Source organism: Puma concolor, chromosome D1 (genome assembly GCF_028749965.1).
Source record: "Puma concolor isolate L17-30 chromosome D1, mPumCon1.1.hap2, whole genome shotgun sequence".
Lineage (NCBI taxonomy): Eukaryota > Metazoa > Chordata > Mammalia > Carnivora > Felidae > Puma > Puma concolor.
The window spans coordinates 6,215,066-6,231,680 of record NC_141676.1 but is presented as its reverse complement, the minus strand read 5'-3'; the positions used below and the strand labels follow the sequence as shown (position 1 = coordinate 6,231,680).

At 52.6% G+C, this 16,615-nt stretch overlaps 1 protein-coding gene across 1 annotated transcript; it reads right to left on the bottom strand.

Annotated features, from left to right (window-relative positions):
- Positions 1–1,877: 1,877 nt before the first annotated feature.
- On the bottom strand, positions 1,878–11,892 carry CATSPER1 (cation channel sperm associated 1). Its single transcript, XM_086676850.1, has 12 exons — positions 10,457–11,892; positions 9,269–9,481; positions 7,854–7,967; positions 7,488–7,638; positions 7,087–7,178; positions 6,819–6,962; positions 6,594–6,657; positions 6,327–6,399; positions 6,128–6,188; positions 4,384–4,459; positions 2,203–2,317; positions 1,878–2,042 (listed from the first exon to the last, which is right to left on the bottom strand). Exons 1-12 carry the CDS (start codon positions 11,793–11,795, stop codon positions 2,016–2,018), a joined length of 2,469 nt encoding a protein of 822 aa, XP_086532976.1. The 5' UTR covers positions 11,796–11,892; the 3' UTR covers positions 1,878–2,015.
- Positions 11,893–16,615: the final 4,723 nt, after the last annotated feature.

Sequence of the window (16,615 nt, the reverse complement as noted above, 5' to 3'; positions counted from 1 at the left end):
GGTGCACACAGAAGTAACACCCTCCACCCCAAGCAGCCTGGACATGTATACAGACCTCCAAACACATAACCCCAGAGACCCACATCCCCCACCGGGAGCTGTGCCTCAGACACACACACACACACACACACACACACACACACACACACGCCTGGAACAGGACGAGCAGTAACTAGATCCCTTGGGAGCACTAGGTGTGGGCCCCAGCAGGCCCTGGCGGGCTGAACTTTGGTGGCTGTGGACCTGGGGAATGCCCCTGCCCCGGTCTTCTGTCCCTCACCGCCCCCATCGTGCCTGCCTCCAGCCCCCTGCCCAGTGCTAGGACCGAATGAGGAGCAGCCCCGGGTGCCAGGCCCTGCCCTCTGCTCCCAGAGGCTATGTAGGGGTAGGGATGGGGAGGCGGAAAATAGAGGTAACTTCCACCTGGAACACTGAGGAGTGAAGGGGCTGAGTTTGACGGGAACTAGGGGTGCAGCGGAAAACCTCAGCCCTGCTTGAGCCTGTCAGACGAGACAGCTCAGACAGCCCAGGGCCATGGAGTGTGGAGGTCGGCCTCCGCTTGGAAGGGCTCCCGTGGGCCACCTAGCAGGAGCCTCTGACACTGGGCAGGGGAAGTGGCAGGAAATGCTTACTCAATGAATGTGTGAGGTGGTGGGTGAGGCGAGGCCTGCGGATATCTGCCAGGTGGCCTCTCCACCCCCGGAATCAGTGCCCGGATCCCAGATGGCATCTCGTCTGCACAGTCTATTCCCGGGCCTCGGGCCAGGCGGTACCCCGGGCCGGGCCAGGGAGTGAGGCTCTGCTTCTGCCCGAGGGCCTGGAGTCTTCACCTCTGTCTGGCCCAGCCTAGAGGTGGTGGAGGGGGAGGGAGACTGGCAAAACCATCCTGCTCCTGACCCCATCCAGACCGTACTGTGCCCTGGCCTCTCTCTGCCAGGGACGAGGTGGCTGCCGTAGACGGTGCAACGCCCCACTCCGGTTGTGAAGTGCCAAGGCTGGGCTCGAGCCTGACTCAGCACTAGGTCTCCGGCACCGGGCCCAGGCCCTTGGGGACCTGGGTCAGAGCCTTACCTCCAACAAGGCCATGGGGACGGGCTCTGGGCATTTTGCCCAGGTTCAGGCTGAAAGTAGGGGAACTCATCTAAGCCCTAGACCAGGCAGGGTTGGGGGTGGGGGCGACCATTAGTCTCATTCTCTGCTTTCCTCCAACAGAGGCTCATCTATCCCCTCAACACACACACACACACACACACACACACACACACACTCACATATACACATACGTTGTGTTCCCACCCACCCCCACCTGCACTCCTACCAATAGCCTGAGGCCAGGAGGACTTGAACAGCCTCCACCCTGCTTCCCCTCACTTGGGTTCTTTAATGTGACCCCAGGCAGGGCAGGGTATGGCAATGACCTCTGACCTCTGAGTGCATGTTATCGCCATCAGGTCGGCACTCTTGTACTGGATTCTGAAGGTCTCGGTAGGCCCGGCTTCCCGGACTCTGAGCCCCTATTTCTGGAACCTACTGATTCCCCAGGCCCTGACAACCAGGGGCTGTTCCAGCTGGTTCTTTTTCTCCCAACTCTGGGGCCAGATGGACCTTCCTCCCCGAAGCAAGGTGACTGCCCACTCACCCCTCCAGCACCGAGCCCGGCCCCCTTTCCGAGTCACCTCTCTGGCTGCTGCTAATGCACTGTGGGCCCAAGCCAGGATGCAGGCCCTGGGGGTGGGGGTGGGGGGCTGGAGGGGACCAAGAACAGCGCCTGTCACACACAACACTCACACACACACACACACGTACACCCGCCAGTGCACACAGTTCCCCTGCCCTGTGCCTTGGCTTGCCCAGGGAGGACACAGAGCCGCTTGGGGTTTTAAAACTCTGTTAGGGCCCAGCCCTGTGGGCCCGACAACCACTCCAGCAGATGTAGGAACTTGTCCTGGCCCACCCTGGTGGGCAGCTTGCCAGAGGCCGAAGGCTTTCATCCCATGTCCCTCTCCATCGAGGGGTCACTTCCTGAAGTCCTCTTCTCCAGTCTGCAGGGGTAGGATGGGAGGCCGACTGAGCCAGTAGTGGCCTCTGTCCTCTCGCCTGCCCCTGTGACCCTTAGGGGCACGTCTGGGGGCGAGCCTCCCATGCCTGGCCTTCTGGGGTCCTCCCATGCCGGCCCCTCTCCTCTGGTCCTGCCCTGTTCACCTCAAACGCTGTGTCCACGATCTCGTCCAGGACGGATGCCTGGGAGCGGAATTTCTGTTGATGATGTTCCACCCCGGCCACCAGTTGCAGGAAGCGGAACAGGAGCTCTCGCTGCCTGGGGGGCGGGAGGGGGGCAGAGGAGAGGCCGAGTTGACCCGCCTGGCAGGGCCCTTTGGGCTGCCAGAGCCCTCCCCCCACTCCAGCTCCTCGTGCTTGACACCCACCAGCCGCCCTCACGGCTCTTCTGAGCGTGGCCTTTCGTGGTGCTTCTCTTCCACGAGTAAAAAGCCCCGCACGTGCCTGTGCCACGGAGGACGCTAACCCTCCCGATTATCCCTCCCTCCCTCTGCCCACCCGTCTGCTTGCCCCTCCAACTACCCCATACCTCTCTAGGCACCCACTCACCCATCGGCCCATTCATGCCCCCACCTACCCAGCCATCCACTCACTCATCCGACCACCCCAACCTTGTAGTTGCTCACCCGCGCCCCCATCTACCTGCTCGTCCCTGGACCCAGCCACCCACCCCTTCGCCGTGCTGTGCAGTCAGTCATCCACCTCACCACCCCCCTCCCCAACAATTCATCCAGCCGACTACCCACCCATCAACCCCCTCATCACCTGCCTGTTTTATAAATCCATCCACCAAATGACACTGAAATAAATGAACACTGCCAGGTGCTCTGAGGACACAGAAACGAACAAGAAACCCTCCTTGCCCTTAAGAAGCTCAGCCTGTAGCAGAGCCAGGAAAGCAAACTGAGTGCTTACACTCGGGATAAGTGCAAACACAGAGTGCTGAGGGTGCCCGAGGAGGAAAACCCCATCCAGTACCGGGGATCAGAAAAGGCTTCCAGAGGAAGTGCCATGGAGCTGAGTTTGAAAGACACATGAGGGTTTGCCAGGCTTAGGCAAGGTTCCTGGTCCCCTACTCCAGCAGAACGGGGTTACGCTGGGGGCCAGGGCAGGCCTCAGGGAAGGAGGCTGTAGAGAGTGGATGCCTAAAGGAGGCAAGCGTCTTGTAGGGTCTTAAATGCTGACGATGAAGGAAAAGCCCAAACTACTTTTAAGAAAGACCACTAAGAAAGGAAAGAGGAAAACAAATGAACGACAACAACACAAACACAAACAGAGAGCACTCGTAGTGGAGGTGGACCAGTGGGGAAGAGTCTGGAGGCCAAGAAACCCCCAAGGAAAGTGTTACAGAGGTGCCAAGGGTCCGCTGTGCCAGGGGCCAAGTTGCTGGAATGTGGGGGGAGGGGCCGGGAGGGCCGGGAGGTGAAGCGAGCCGGATTGGAACTCAGCTCTCCCAAATCTTGGTCACTTGAGCCTGGCACTGGCAGCCAGAGGACACTCCAGTTAGAGAGGACAGTGTGGGCAAAGGCCCAGATGTGCCGGGGTGGGAGTGGCCGTAAGGCAACGAGGGAGGCTGGCAAAGGCTTGATCACAGAGGGCCTGTTGGGGCTTGAGCTCTGATGGTGGGTGAGGAGAGGCTGGAGGCTTCCAGGAGTCAGGCTGCCCTGTCGGCTGGCTTAGAGCCAGACTGGCTGAGGTAGAGGGGGGCCCAGCTTTCGGAGAGAAGGTTCTCTGGGGAGCCAGGAAGCGGGAGTCTGTGCCGAGGTCCCCCAGCCAGGAGCACAGCCACAAGTCCCCAGCCGTCCTGGACCAATTGGCCAATTGATTCGACGAGAATGGGGTGTTGACCATCTGCCTCCCAGGCCTTCTCCCAAGCCGCTCCTCGACCCATCCTTCTCATCCCTCCACCTAACCGACCACTGCTCTCCATGGCCCAGCACAGGTCCTTAGCAATAGGGTTGCCGTGGGCGGGCCTAGTCCGTGTCATCTTTGGGTCCCTGGAACCCTCGCAGGGCCTTGACCCAGAGCAAGGGTCAGGGATGCTCCTTGAGTAAACAGATGAGCAGGATCGCTGTTTCTCTGGGGCCTCTCCGATGCCCTGCGCTTGTCCTCAGCCTCGAGGAGCTCTCATGGCCCTCTAGGCACCGCTTGTGGGATTCTCTTGGCGACACAAGATGGCTCCGGGTGAGCAGAGGTCACTTGTGGTCTCCGCCTCCACCCGTGGGCTCTACCTGAGCCTTGGCGCTCCACCCCCCCTTCCAGAGAGGTGGGCGATGTCCCTTTCCCTGCCAGACCATGGCCGCCCCTCCCTTTGCGCCTCCTTACTTCTCAGTCATGGTCCCAAATTTCTTCTCAATGAGCTGCTTCTGTTTGGTATGTTCACTCACCACCTCTTCAGGCTCTGGATGTAAAACAGGGGAACGTCAAGGAGATGCCTGGATCGAGAGGAGGTAGAAGGAATCTTGTGTGTCACCGAGATATTCAAATGGGGCTAAAGGATGGGGCGCCTGGGTGGCTCAGCGTCTAACTTGGTCATGATCTCACGGTTAGTGAGTTCAGGCCCTGTGTCGGGCTCTGTGCTGACAGCTCAGAGCCTGGAGCCTGCTTTGGATTCTGTGTCTCCCTTTCTCTCTGCCCCTCCCCTCACTCGCGCGCTCTCTCTCTCTCTTTCTCTCAAAAAATAAACATTAAAAAACAAAAATCAAATGGGGCTAGCTAAAGGAGTTTTTGTCCATGATGGCCCCAAAGAGATGGCTTCTCCACGCAGAGTGGGTATCAGTTTTGTTTGTTCGTTTGTCTCTCCTTCTGGAAAAAGTCCCCCGGTTTTCCTGAGGAACCACTCCTGCGCCTTTTGGGTCCACACCATCCAGCAGGGGTTGACCCTGTCCTCCGACCTCCAAGGACATGTGACCCAGACCTGGCCAATCAGAACAGCCTATTCTTTTGGCTATAGTGATTGGTTCCAAAATCGTCAGATGATCAAAGAAAAGAAGCCTCATTTCTGGGTCCTTGTTGGAACAGTTGGAAGAAGAGGACCTCTCTGCTGGGCATGCTAGGGATGCTAATTTGCAAGGATTTGGGGCTAGAGTGGCAGGTGGCCATTTTCCTAACACAAGGGAAGAACCACCCTAAGCACAAAACCACACAGAGGACTACAGAGCAGAGAGGTAGAAGGAGACCAACTCCTGACCAGCATTCGAGTCCTGGATCCAGCCATTCCTGAAAACCCCACACCCTGAATTTGCTAAGTAATTTGAGCCAACTAATTCCTCTTTTTCCTTAAGCATTTTTGCCCTGAGCGTCTAACCCTGATGGAGGGGGCAGGTGAGGGACCAGGTGACCCCTGGGGATCCTTAGTCCTCTAGTGTTGATGAGCCTAAGAGTGGGATTCTTGGAGCTCAGATTCTAAAGTTCTGAAGATCTTTAAGCAGGAAGCAAATCAACTGTCTCAACGTCAATCGTTCAGGAAATCGGCTTTGTAAAAATGAACACGTACAGGAAACTTCAATTTTTACTCTCAATCCACTTTGAGTGGGTCTGGACAAGTGCGTGGGCAGTCAAAACCATCCCATGTAGGGGCGCCTGGGTGGCGCAGTCGGTTAAGCGTCCGACTTCAGCCAGGTCACGATCTCGCGGTCCGTGAGTTCGAGCCCCGCGTCAGGCTCTGGGCTGATGACTCGCAGCCTGGAGCCTGTTTCCAATTCTGTGTCTCCCTCTCTCTCTGCCCCTCCCCCGTTCATGCTCTGTCTCTCTCTGTCCCAAAAATAAATAAACGTTGAAAAAAAAAAATTAAAAAAAAACCAAAACCATCCCATGTAAAACCAACCGCTATAACCCTTATAAGTTATTAGAAGAAATGACTGTTTGGCAAATCATAATCTGGCTAATTAGTCATTTCATAAAGGGGGCTTTCAAGAATTGACGATCCGCTTAATTGGCTTTTAGAGGATCGCCTTAGAGCTCTTTGGACCAAAGGTCTAAGCTCTGTAAGTTCTCCCGAGACTCAGATTCTCAAACTCTGCCACTGAGACCGGAATTCCGTGTCTGACCGTGGAAGGAGGGCCAGCACCTGATTTTCGGAGTTCGGTCAGTGAGTCATCCAGTAGATTCTCATGGATCCGGGCTGCCCTCTGGGAAGAAAAGGCTTTTGTCCTGCCAGAGTCCCCTGTCTGCCTTTTTCCGGAACACCCCCCACCCTTCCCTCCAGCCTCTGTGCCCACCCCTTCTGGCTTCCCTCACTGGCCCACCTGCCCCACCGCACTCAGTACCTCCTGCTTTATTTTCTCCAGGCCTTTGAGCAGAGCCATCTGGAAGTTATCCACCAGGACGGCGATCACCAGGCTGGGGATGGTGGGGGTGGGTAGTGGGGGTGGGTACTCTCAAGGAGGAGGCCGTAGGAGAGGCCCTGCAACCCTCCTCCGGGTTCGTTGTGGCACAACCAAGGGGAGATGGCTGGAGAGGCTGGGCAGGGGTGCCCTGGGTTAGGTGGGGATTGGGGGTGAAGCTGGGGAGCAAAGTAGGGGTGGAGTCCTTACTTGAGGAAGATGAAGTATTGGATGATGATGTAAATCATGAGAATAGGGATGATGTACCAGGCGCCTGGGAGAGAGGGCGTCGTTCGAGCCGTGAGTTCCTTGACGGCCCTCCCTACACCCCTGCCAGCATCAGAAGCCCCACTTCGCATACGGGGTAACGGAGCCCTCGGGGTCTGCCCTCCCAGCCAAACCCCTGCCCTCCACCCAGCCTGGGGCCTGTCCCACCCTGGGCCCGGCTGTCCAGGTAGATGAGGGACCAGTCGTCCAGGGTGAGCATGGTGAAGAGAGTGAAGACGGTGGTGAAGATGTTCTGAAAGCGCTTGGGGTCAGATTGACGGAACAGAGCCCGGAGCACCACAGAGAAGAGGACTGGCTGTTCAGGGCCAAACCAGGCTCACAGCGTCCCGTCCACCCCCCCTCCCCCCCACACCGCTACAAACCCTTCCACCGCAGCACCTCAGGCTCCCACCCCAGCCCCCACAGCACAGGATACAGAGGCAGGTAAACATGAGGATAAGGATAGCGGTGACGGACGGCAAGGACCGGACCAGAGTCCCGGTCACTTCCTGGAGGCTGGTCAAGAAGCTGTGGGCAGAAGTTGAGAGCGAGGCCGAATGAAGGAGCAGGGGTGGGGATCTGTGCCCGGCAGCCGGAGACTGCAAGTGCGGGCAGGAGGTCCCCGTTTTGCCCGGGGGCTTGGGACAGTCCAGCCCTCTCTGGAAAATGACTGATCTGAGCAGATGGCAGGAGGCTTATCAGAAGTGGGCTGGAGCCTGTAGTCTCTTCATCCCCCATCCCTTAAACAGGTCACAGGAGATACGCTGATTGCCCGGGCCTGTGACCCAACTCCTGCGGAGTCCCCGCACCAGGGTGGGCAACCGTGGCCCAGCTGACCTGAGCCTCCGCAGGACCCGGATGGCCCTCAGGGCCCGCAGGCTCTTGAAGACCTTGAAGATCCGGAAGACGCTTTGGTGGTAGACGAAGGAGAAGGAGTTGAACTGCAAAAGCATGAAGTCCAGCATAGCCATGATCATGATGAAGAAGTCTGAGGGCACAGCGGGGGGGCTGGGTGTCACTGACTCCTGCCCAGGCACCTGGCTCCCAGACCCCCTGTCCTCCCGACACCAACGCCCTCCGCCAGTCCGCTTTCGTCCTCAGCCTCCTCTAGCAGTCCCGTGGCTCCCTCCACACACACACACACACACAGACACACACACACACACACACACACACAGACACACACACACCATCCTCACTCACCCAGAATGTTCCAGGAGTCAGAAAAATACTTGAGGCCTAGAGCAATGATCTTGAGCACAGCTTCCACTACGTAGATGCAGAGGAAAATGGAGTCCAAGGCCATGAAGTACCACTCTGCACGGACACAGGCGGCTCACTGGGGGCCACCCCCCAGCAACCTTAGCCCCTCTTCCCTCCTCCCCTCTGGAACCTCACACAGCCCTGCAGGGAGCACCCGGCTCTGCCCTGATGGCTGTGTGTCTTCACTGCTCTGTGCCTCAGTTTTCTTGTCTGTAAAGCAGTGATAACACCGTCCCTGGCCTGACCCCCTGAACTCAGGACTGATCTCCTGAATTCAGGAAACTTCTAGAAGCTTCTACCTGTCAGTCAGTCTTACCTTTTAGAGACTAAGGAAGGAACTGCCGGAACCGAAAAAAGAAACATTTGAGAAAGACTGCCGGCACAGAATCCGAGAGTTGCCAGAAAGTTCCTCTCAGCCTCATTATAATGTTAAAATCCTCCTCTGAATATTCATCCCCAGCCCCAGTAAAAGGAGTCTGCTTTCCCTTGTTAGGGGAATCACAGCTTTAGAAAGTATTTCCCTTGGGGCCTCCTGGGTGGCTCAGGTCAGGATCTCACGGTGGTTGGGGGGTTTGAGCCCCGCATCGGGCTCTGTGCTGACGGCTCGGAGCCTGGAGCCTGCTTCAGATTCTGTGCCTCCCTCTCTCTATGTCCTTCCCCCGCTCACGCTGTCTCTCTCTCTCTGTCTCTCAAAAAATGAATAAGTGTTTAAAAAAAGAAAAGAAAAGAAAGTATTCCTCTTGATGTCCTTATTTCTACAGATAAAGATGACCTTGTGAGTTAACTCAACCTGGTGTAGTCTGCCTGTAACTCACCAAGCAGCAGACCCATCTTGGTCCGGTGACGATACCGGTCTGTCTCGTAGCATTTTTGTGAATATTACATTCATTTCACACAGTAAGAATAAGAATACAGCCACTTTTATTCTCTCTTTAGTTAATGTGTGCTGTGGCAGGCCTTTCTTTCACCTTGCTACCAGGAGTCCTAGGGCCCACCTTCCCCAGTTTTCCACCCTCACCCTTCGACAGCATTCCAGGGTCTCGGGGCCCTTCTGGGCGACCTGGGTTCCACCAGCTGCCCCGCAAAGCGGCGTGTTTAGGGTTGGCGCGCCACCTGGTGTCTGTATCACGAACAGCACCTCCTCCAGTTTTGTGGGCCTGTCTGTGGCTGACTGGTTGACCTCAGCAAAATCTCTGAGGCTCATCTTGAATACTGGGCAATGCTGTCGACTTCCCACGGGTCAGAATCAAATGAGCTAAGTTACACAAACCGCCCGACACTAGATTAGGCCCACAGGAGGCCTGGAACAAGATCTATGGCCGGCTCCATGTGAAAGGGGATTCCCCAACTCTTACCACCCCGGACCTCGACTTCGGCAAAAGTCTGGGCCACGAGCATGATAGTGTTGAGGCTGACGACGAGGAAGATGAAGGCTTCAAAGGGTAAGGACTCAGTCAGGTTCCTAAGCATTCCCCGGAGGCGCTGAGTGAGGTGGCTTAATTTTTCCCACAGCCTGTAGAAGAGATCCACGGTGTGCAGCTTCTTGTGGGCCCGCTGAGTTCTGGCGGCTATAAGGGGGACAGAAAGTCAAGTCTGTGTTGGAGGAGGAGGCATACTCCCAGACTGACTTGGGGTTCGTCTTCATGCCTGCCTGCTTGCCTACCATTCACTCACTGAAGCGCCCGTAGATTAGTCCTGTGCTGGTCCTGCGGCCACCGTCCTGACCCCTTCCGTGGCAGATGCCGGCCTGTTTGGGATTTGTGGTCTACTCAGGCGCATCTTGCAGGCTCGTGCTTCTACACTTCCAGGCCTTTCTCTACCCACATGGCAACTTAAGCACGGAAAACCCCATTCTTGTCCCTAACCCCTCGTCTGGGTAAACTCTCCCTCTCCCTCTGAGATCCTGCTGGAACATCCCCTTCTTTTAGCTGCCTTCCCTACTGCTATCCAGTTAGGCACCTGCCCCTCTCTGCTTGTCTGTGAGGCTGTTGCTCTGTTTACTGAACCATTAGAGGCCAAGCTTGGGGGACTGTGAATTAATAGCTAAGGTCCCTCCTGCCCTCAAGGCCCTCATTCAGACAGCGGTTCCCAATCTCTGTCAAGATGCTCATGGTTGAGTGGGGGCAAATGTGGACAAATAGAATCCACAGTGGTAACTGCCCTGATATGGTGGGCTAGTCTAGGATTGGTTGTCTAAGTGACCACCCCCAGTCTTGGAGCCCCTTGAGGGAAGGATTTTTTTTCTCTGTGCTTCCAGGGCCCAGGCAGGCCAGGCACCTGTACGAGACAAGAAGTGTTCAATCAGTGAGTGTACATACGCAAGGCAATGACTGGATGAACAAGTAGCAGATGGCCTAAAGAGGTGCATCGTTCAAGGAACAAAAGATGGATGATGGACAGCCAGGTGAGCGGATAGCCAATGGAATATGCGTGCGGGTTAGAGTCATGCCTCATGATCTGCCGAAGGTCAGTGCAGGGCCCGAGTCAGGCCTGAAATCTGGGCCAGGCAGTGGGAGTTGGGGCTGCGGGGAGCAGCGACTCACTTTTACGCTTCTGAAATTGCTCATCTTCTTCGGACCAGGTTTCCAAGGAAGTTGTAGAGGAGGAATCCTGAGGATGGACTTTGTTGGATATCTGGGATGCACATGAGTACACTACACTGAGGGAACGTCTCAAGCTGAAGGCCGAGTGCTGTATTTGTGCCATGCTGGGGTGGAGGGCTATCACGCTAGAATGGAAGGACGGTCTGGCCACACCGTGAGACCTGTGTGGGCCAAAGACTTGGGAGCTACCATGATGGTGCTCCCCATAGCGGTGATCACCAAGGAGATGATCATGACCACGTACAGCATGGTGGTGCTTGCCATGGTGATGCTCCTTGTGGTGGTGCTCACCATGGTGGCGCTCTGCATGGTGGCCACGGTGGCGTTTGCTATGGTGGCCGTGGTGGTGCTCACTGTGGTGTCTGCCGGAGCGAGGTATGCGATCCTGGTGGGACCCCGCATAGGAATGGTGGGAATAGGTCTCTCCATGATGAAGAGGCCCTCTGTGGTGGTGGACTTCAAGATGATGCTTACCATGCTGATGGACCTCACTGTGATGGTGAGAGCCACCATAGGGGTTGGAATCCTTACGGTGGTAAGGCTCACCTTGGTGATGGAGCCCACTATGATGGGAAACTTCGCCATGGTGGTGAGATCCACCATGGTGGTGGGACCCCCTATGGTGGTGAGACTGCTCATCATGGTGGTAGGAATCACCACGGTGGCGGGGCCTATCATGATGTCTCCTGCTACCATGGTGGTAATCACCATGAACAGTGCCATGAGAAGGAGCCAGGGCAAGGGATGTGGAGTGGTGGGCTCCACCATGATGGTGGGCCTCACCATGGTGGTGGGGGTGGCGGGGGTGGTGGGAATTGCCAGAATCGTGAGAGGAGGCATTGTCATGAGAGTCTGGATATTCACCAAGGTGGTGAGATCCACTATGATGGTGGGATATGCCATAATGCTGGGATGTGCCATGATGGCGGGACTTGTCGTGATGTTGGGACCTACTGTGATGGGAGGACCCATCATGATGGTGGGACTCACCGTGGTGGTGGGACTCACCATGGTGGTGGGACCCCATGTGATGGGAGGACCCATGATGATGGTGGACTATGCCTTGATGGTGGGACCCGCCATGGTGGTGGGACCCACTGTAGTGGTGAGACTCACCATAGTGGTGGGACCCACCGTGGTAATGAGACCCACGATGGTGGTGGACTCCACTATGGCCTGGTCTGTGCTGTGGCGTTGGTGAGTTGGGGTGAGATAACACATCCAAATTATTGGTGTCTGCCTCATTTTGAGCTGTTTTAGCCAACGAGTGTTGATCCATGACTATGCTGGGACCTCTGGAACGAGGAGAGCTCAAGATGTGGGCCAAAAGACTCCTTCCTGAATTGTTCCTCCCACCTAAGCTGTGGCACTGGGGTTTCTAGGAAAGCCCGAGTCTTCTCACGGAATTCTCCCTTTATGATGTCACCAGCAAGCCCCTTCCCAGGTCTAATTCCAAAATGCCTCCTCCTCAACGTTATAGTTCAGAATCAAGGATCATCGTGTCTAGTCTTTTCATTGTAAAATGAGGAAACTGAGGTCAAGAAAAGGGAAGGGGTTATTTCCGTAGGGTCAGCTGGGAAGATGGCAGAATAGGAAGTCCCTAGGCTCACCTCATGATAAAGGTACAACTAAATAACACTCACATCAGGGTAAATAACCCAGAAAACAAGCTGAAGACTGGCAGAACAAACTCACAACTAAAGGTAGAGAAGAGGCCACATCAAAGAAGTTAGGAAGGATGAAGACACGATTTGAGAGTGAAACAGACCATAGCCATCAATGGTGGGGAAACAACCAGTGGTGCAGAGAAGGGTGAAAACAGACTTTCACACCAGGGAGCCCATGAACAGAGAGCATGAATCCCCATGATATTTGTCCTTGAAAGCAAGAGGTGCCAAATTTCATGAGTTCTTACAACAATTGGGACTAAAAGCCTGGAATTTTGGGGTGTTTGTTTGTTTGTTTTGGTGTTGTTTGTTTTTAGAGAGGGAGAGAGAGAACACCAGTGGGGGAGAGGGGCAGAGGGAGAGTGTGGAGTTATTTCTAGAATGTATTGTAAGTCCTAGAGGGTGAATGGGGCAATAACTGAAACATCCGCAATGTCTCAAGGCTGTCAAATGTGATAACATTATGAGATACAGAGCCCCTTGATCCCCCCAGAGGACAGTTAAGATACAAAACCCGTTGTAACTCCCTGACACTCCTTGAAACTACACCCACTCCCTGAATGTCTTCATGTAGTCAGCAGGTGCATGTCTGGTTTATGTCTAAAGATCCTTTGTGTTCTCTTTCCATGCTTTGATATGCTTTGATACTTATATCTAATGAAAACATGAAATAAAGGCTATGCGTAGACCCCAGACCCCAGCTGCTGCTGCTCTCTCACAGAGGCAGTCCTGCACATCTGCTCAATCTGGTGTCTGAGAACTTCTTCTTCAGTGCATGGCCACAGAAGGGAGGAGAGAGAGAGAGAGAGAGAGAGAGAGAGAGAGAGAATCCTAAGTAGGTTCCACTCTCAGTACAGAGCCTGATGCAGGGCTCAGTCCCATGACCCTGGGATCATGACCTGAGCCAAAATCAAGAATCAGAAGCTCAGCCAACTGAGCCATCCAAACACCCCAAATCTGGAATTTTAAAAATCAGCAGGCTCTGCTCTGGGAGAACCTGGAGGGCATTAGGAAGTGGAGTCCCTGCCCTTAAAGAGACAGCACGACAAACAGTCCATGCAGATACAGAAGCTTGAAAAAGTACCAGTGGTTGGGGGGCAGATGGGAGGGAGAGTGATTTGCTCACTTCAGAGCATGACCCAGAGACACAGGGATCACAGGGAGACCCCTCCAGGAACAAAGGGGCTGGCAGGTGTAATTTCCCTCTCCCAACTCCTCGGCATAAACAACAGACACCTGTGGGAACCAGCGCAGCCAACACTCACTACCTACATTGCTTATGCCAAGCCCCACCCCCTCACACTTTGGTGAATCTGCCCTTACCAGATACACTGACCTTAATGCTCCTGATGTGTGCCCCATCCCCCAGGAGACCAGTGCAAACCCCACCAATACCTCATCTCCCTACCTGCACATTTTTTTGGACCTTGGGTCCAGTCACAGCAGGGGAACTTTTCATTTTGCAAGCAGACCACTTCACACCTTGTTAAAACGTGCCCCACTCCTGCTGGAGACCAAACACTACCAATAATAGGCAAAGAGAACCTGTGCAGACAACTGAACTGAGGGAAAAAGAGGCCAGGACTCAATAAGCAGAGCACACACAACACACATAGGAGATCCTACTCCCTGAAGCTCCAAGCCCTAGGGAATGGGACACTCCACTTGCAGGGCACTACAGACCTTTTCTTCAGAAGGCTATTACTGTTAAAGGCAAGAGAAGTAGCAGAGTTTCCTTACACACAGAAACAGACGCAGAGAGTTATACAAAACAAGGACACAGAGAAATGTGTTCCAAATGAAAGAACAGGACCAAATCACAGCTAGAGACCTAAACAAAAAGGATATAAGTAATATACCTGATAGAGAATTTAAAGTAATGATCATAAAGATACTTACTGCACTTGAGAAAAGAGTGGAGGACATCAGTAAGACCCTTAACACAGAGATAAAAAAGAAGCAATCAGAGATCAAGAACACAATAAATGAAATTAAAAATACACTTGATGGAATAAATAGCAGACTAGATGAAGCAGAGGAATGAATTGGTGACCTGGATGGCAGAGTCAAGGAAAGTAGCCAAGCTGAGCAAAGGAGAGGAAGGAAAATTATGCAAATTGAGAATAGTCTTAGGGAACTTAGTGACTCCATCAAGGGTATCAAGGGTAATGACATTTGCATTATAGGGATCTCATAAGAAGAAGAGAGAAAAGGGGGCAGAAATAGCTGAAAATTTCCCTAATCTGGGGAAGGAAACAGATAGCCAGATCCAGGAGGCACAGATATCACCCCAAAATTCAACCAAGGAGGTCCACACCAAGACACATGGTAATTAAAATGGTGAAAGTAGTGATAAAGAAAAAAAAAATTTAAGCAGTAAAAGACATGAAGACAGTTACACACTAGGGAAACCCCATCAGGCTAGCAGTAGATTTTTCAGCAGAAACTTTGCAGGCCAGAAGGGAGTGGCATGATACATTCAAAGTACTGAAAGGGAAAAATCTTCAGCCAAGAATACTCTATCCAGAAAAGCTATCAATTAGAACAGAAGGAGAGATAAAGGGTTTCTCAGACAAACGAAAACTAAAGGAATTCATGACCACTAAACCAGCCCTACAAAAAAACACAAACAAACAGAAAAGCAGTGAAAATAAGTATTTCTGTAAAAATCAGTCAAGGGATCCATAACAAAATGAGGGGGGGGGATGTAAAATATGATACTATATACCTAAAATGTGGTGGGGAGAGGAGTAAAGGATGGGTTCAAACTTAAGTGACAATCAACTGAATATGGACTGGTATATGCAGAAGATAGTTATATACCAAAAGGTAACCACAAATCAAAAAACCAGTAGTTGTTATACAAAGAATGAAGAGAAAGGAATCCAAGTATATCACTAAAGAAAGTCAACAAACCATGAAAGAGAGCAGGAAGGATCAGAAAAAATCTATAGAAACAGCCATAAAACAAGTAACAAAATGGCAATAAATACGTATCTATCAATAATTACTTGGAATGTAAATGGACTAAATGCTCCAAACAAAAGACATAGGGTGATTTATAAAAAAAGACATAGGATGACAGTGTATAAAAAAACAAGACCTATCTATGTGCTGCCTATAAGAGACTCATTTCACACCAAAAGACGCTTGCAGATTGAAGGCAAGGGATGGAGGGGCAGCTCAGTTGGAAGAGCTTGATCTTGAAGATGCACCTCTTGATCTTGAAGTTGTGGATTTGAGCCCCACATGGGGTATAAAGATTACTTAAAAATAGAAGCTTTTAAAGAAAAGAAAGAAAGAAAGTGAAGGGATGGAGAGACATTTATCATGCAAATGGATATCAAAAGAAAGCTGGAGTAACAATACTTACATTGGACCAAAGAGATTTTAAAACAAAGACTGTGACAAGAGACAAAGAAGGACACTATATAATAATAAAGAGGACAATCCAACAAAAGGATATAAAACTGTAAATATTTATGCACCCAGTGGAAGCACCTAAATACATAAAACAGTTAATAACAGGGACGCCTGGGTGGCTCAGTTGGTTAAGCCTCTGACTTGGCTCAGGCCATGATCTCATGGCTGGTGGGTTTGAATCCTGTGTCAGGCTCAGTGCTTGACAGCTCAGGGCCTGGAACCTGTTTTGGCTTCTGTGTCTCCCTCTCTCTCTGCCCCTCCCCTGCTCACAGTCTGTCTCTCTTTCTCTCTAAGATAAATAAACATTAAAAAATAAATAAAAGAAACAGTTAATAACAAACACAAAGGAAATAATTGACAGTAATACAATAATAGTAGGACACTTTAACACCCCACTTATATTTAAATTCTTTTTTTTTTTAATTCTTTTTTTTTTAACGTTTATTAATTTTTGAGACAGAGAGAGACAGAGCATGAATGGGGGAGGGTCAGAGAGAGAGGGAGACACAGAATCGGAAGCAGGCTCCAGGCTCTGAGCCATCAGCCCAGAGCCCGACGCTGGGCTTGAACTCACGGACCGCGAGATCGTGACCTGGGCTGAAGTCGGATGCTTAACCGACTGAGCCACCCAGGCGCCGCATTTAAATTCTTTTTAATGTTTTATTTACTTTTGAGAGAGAGAGAGACAGAGAGATACAGAGTGTGAGTGGGGGAGAGGCAGAGAGATGGAGGCACAGAATCCAAAGCAGACTCCAGGCCCTGAGGAGTCAGCACAGAGCCCGATGTGGGGTTCAAACCCCCAAACCACGAGATCATGACCTGAGCTGAAGTTGGACACTTAACTGACTGAGCCACCCAGGTTCCCTAACACCTCACTTATATTGATGGACAGATCATCCAAACAGGAAATCAACAAGGAAACAATGGCTTTGAATGACACACTAGATCAGATGAATTTTACAGACATATTTAGGACATTCCATCATAAAACAGCAGAATAGACATTATT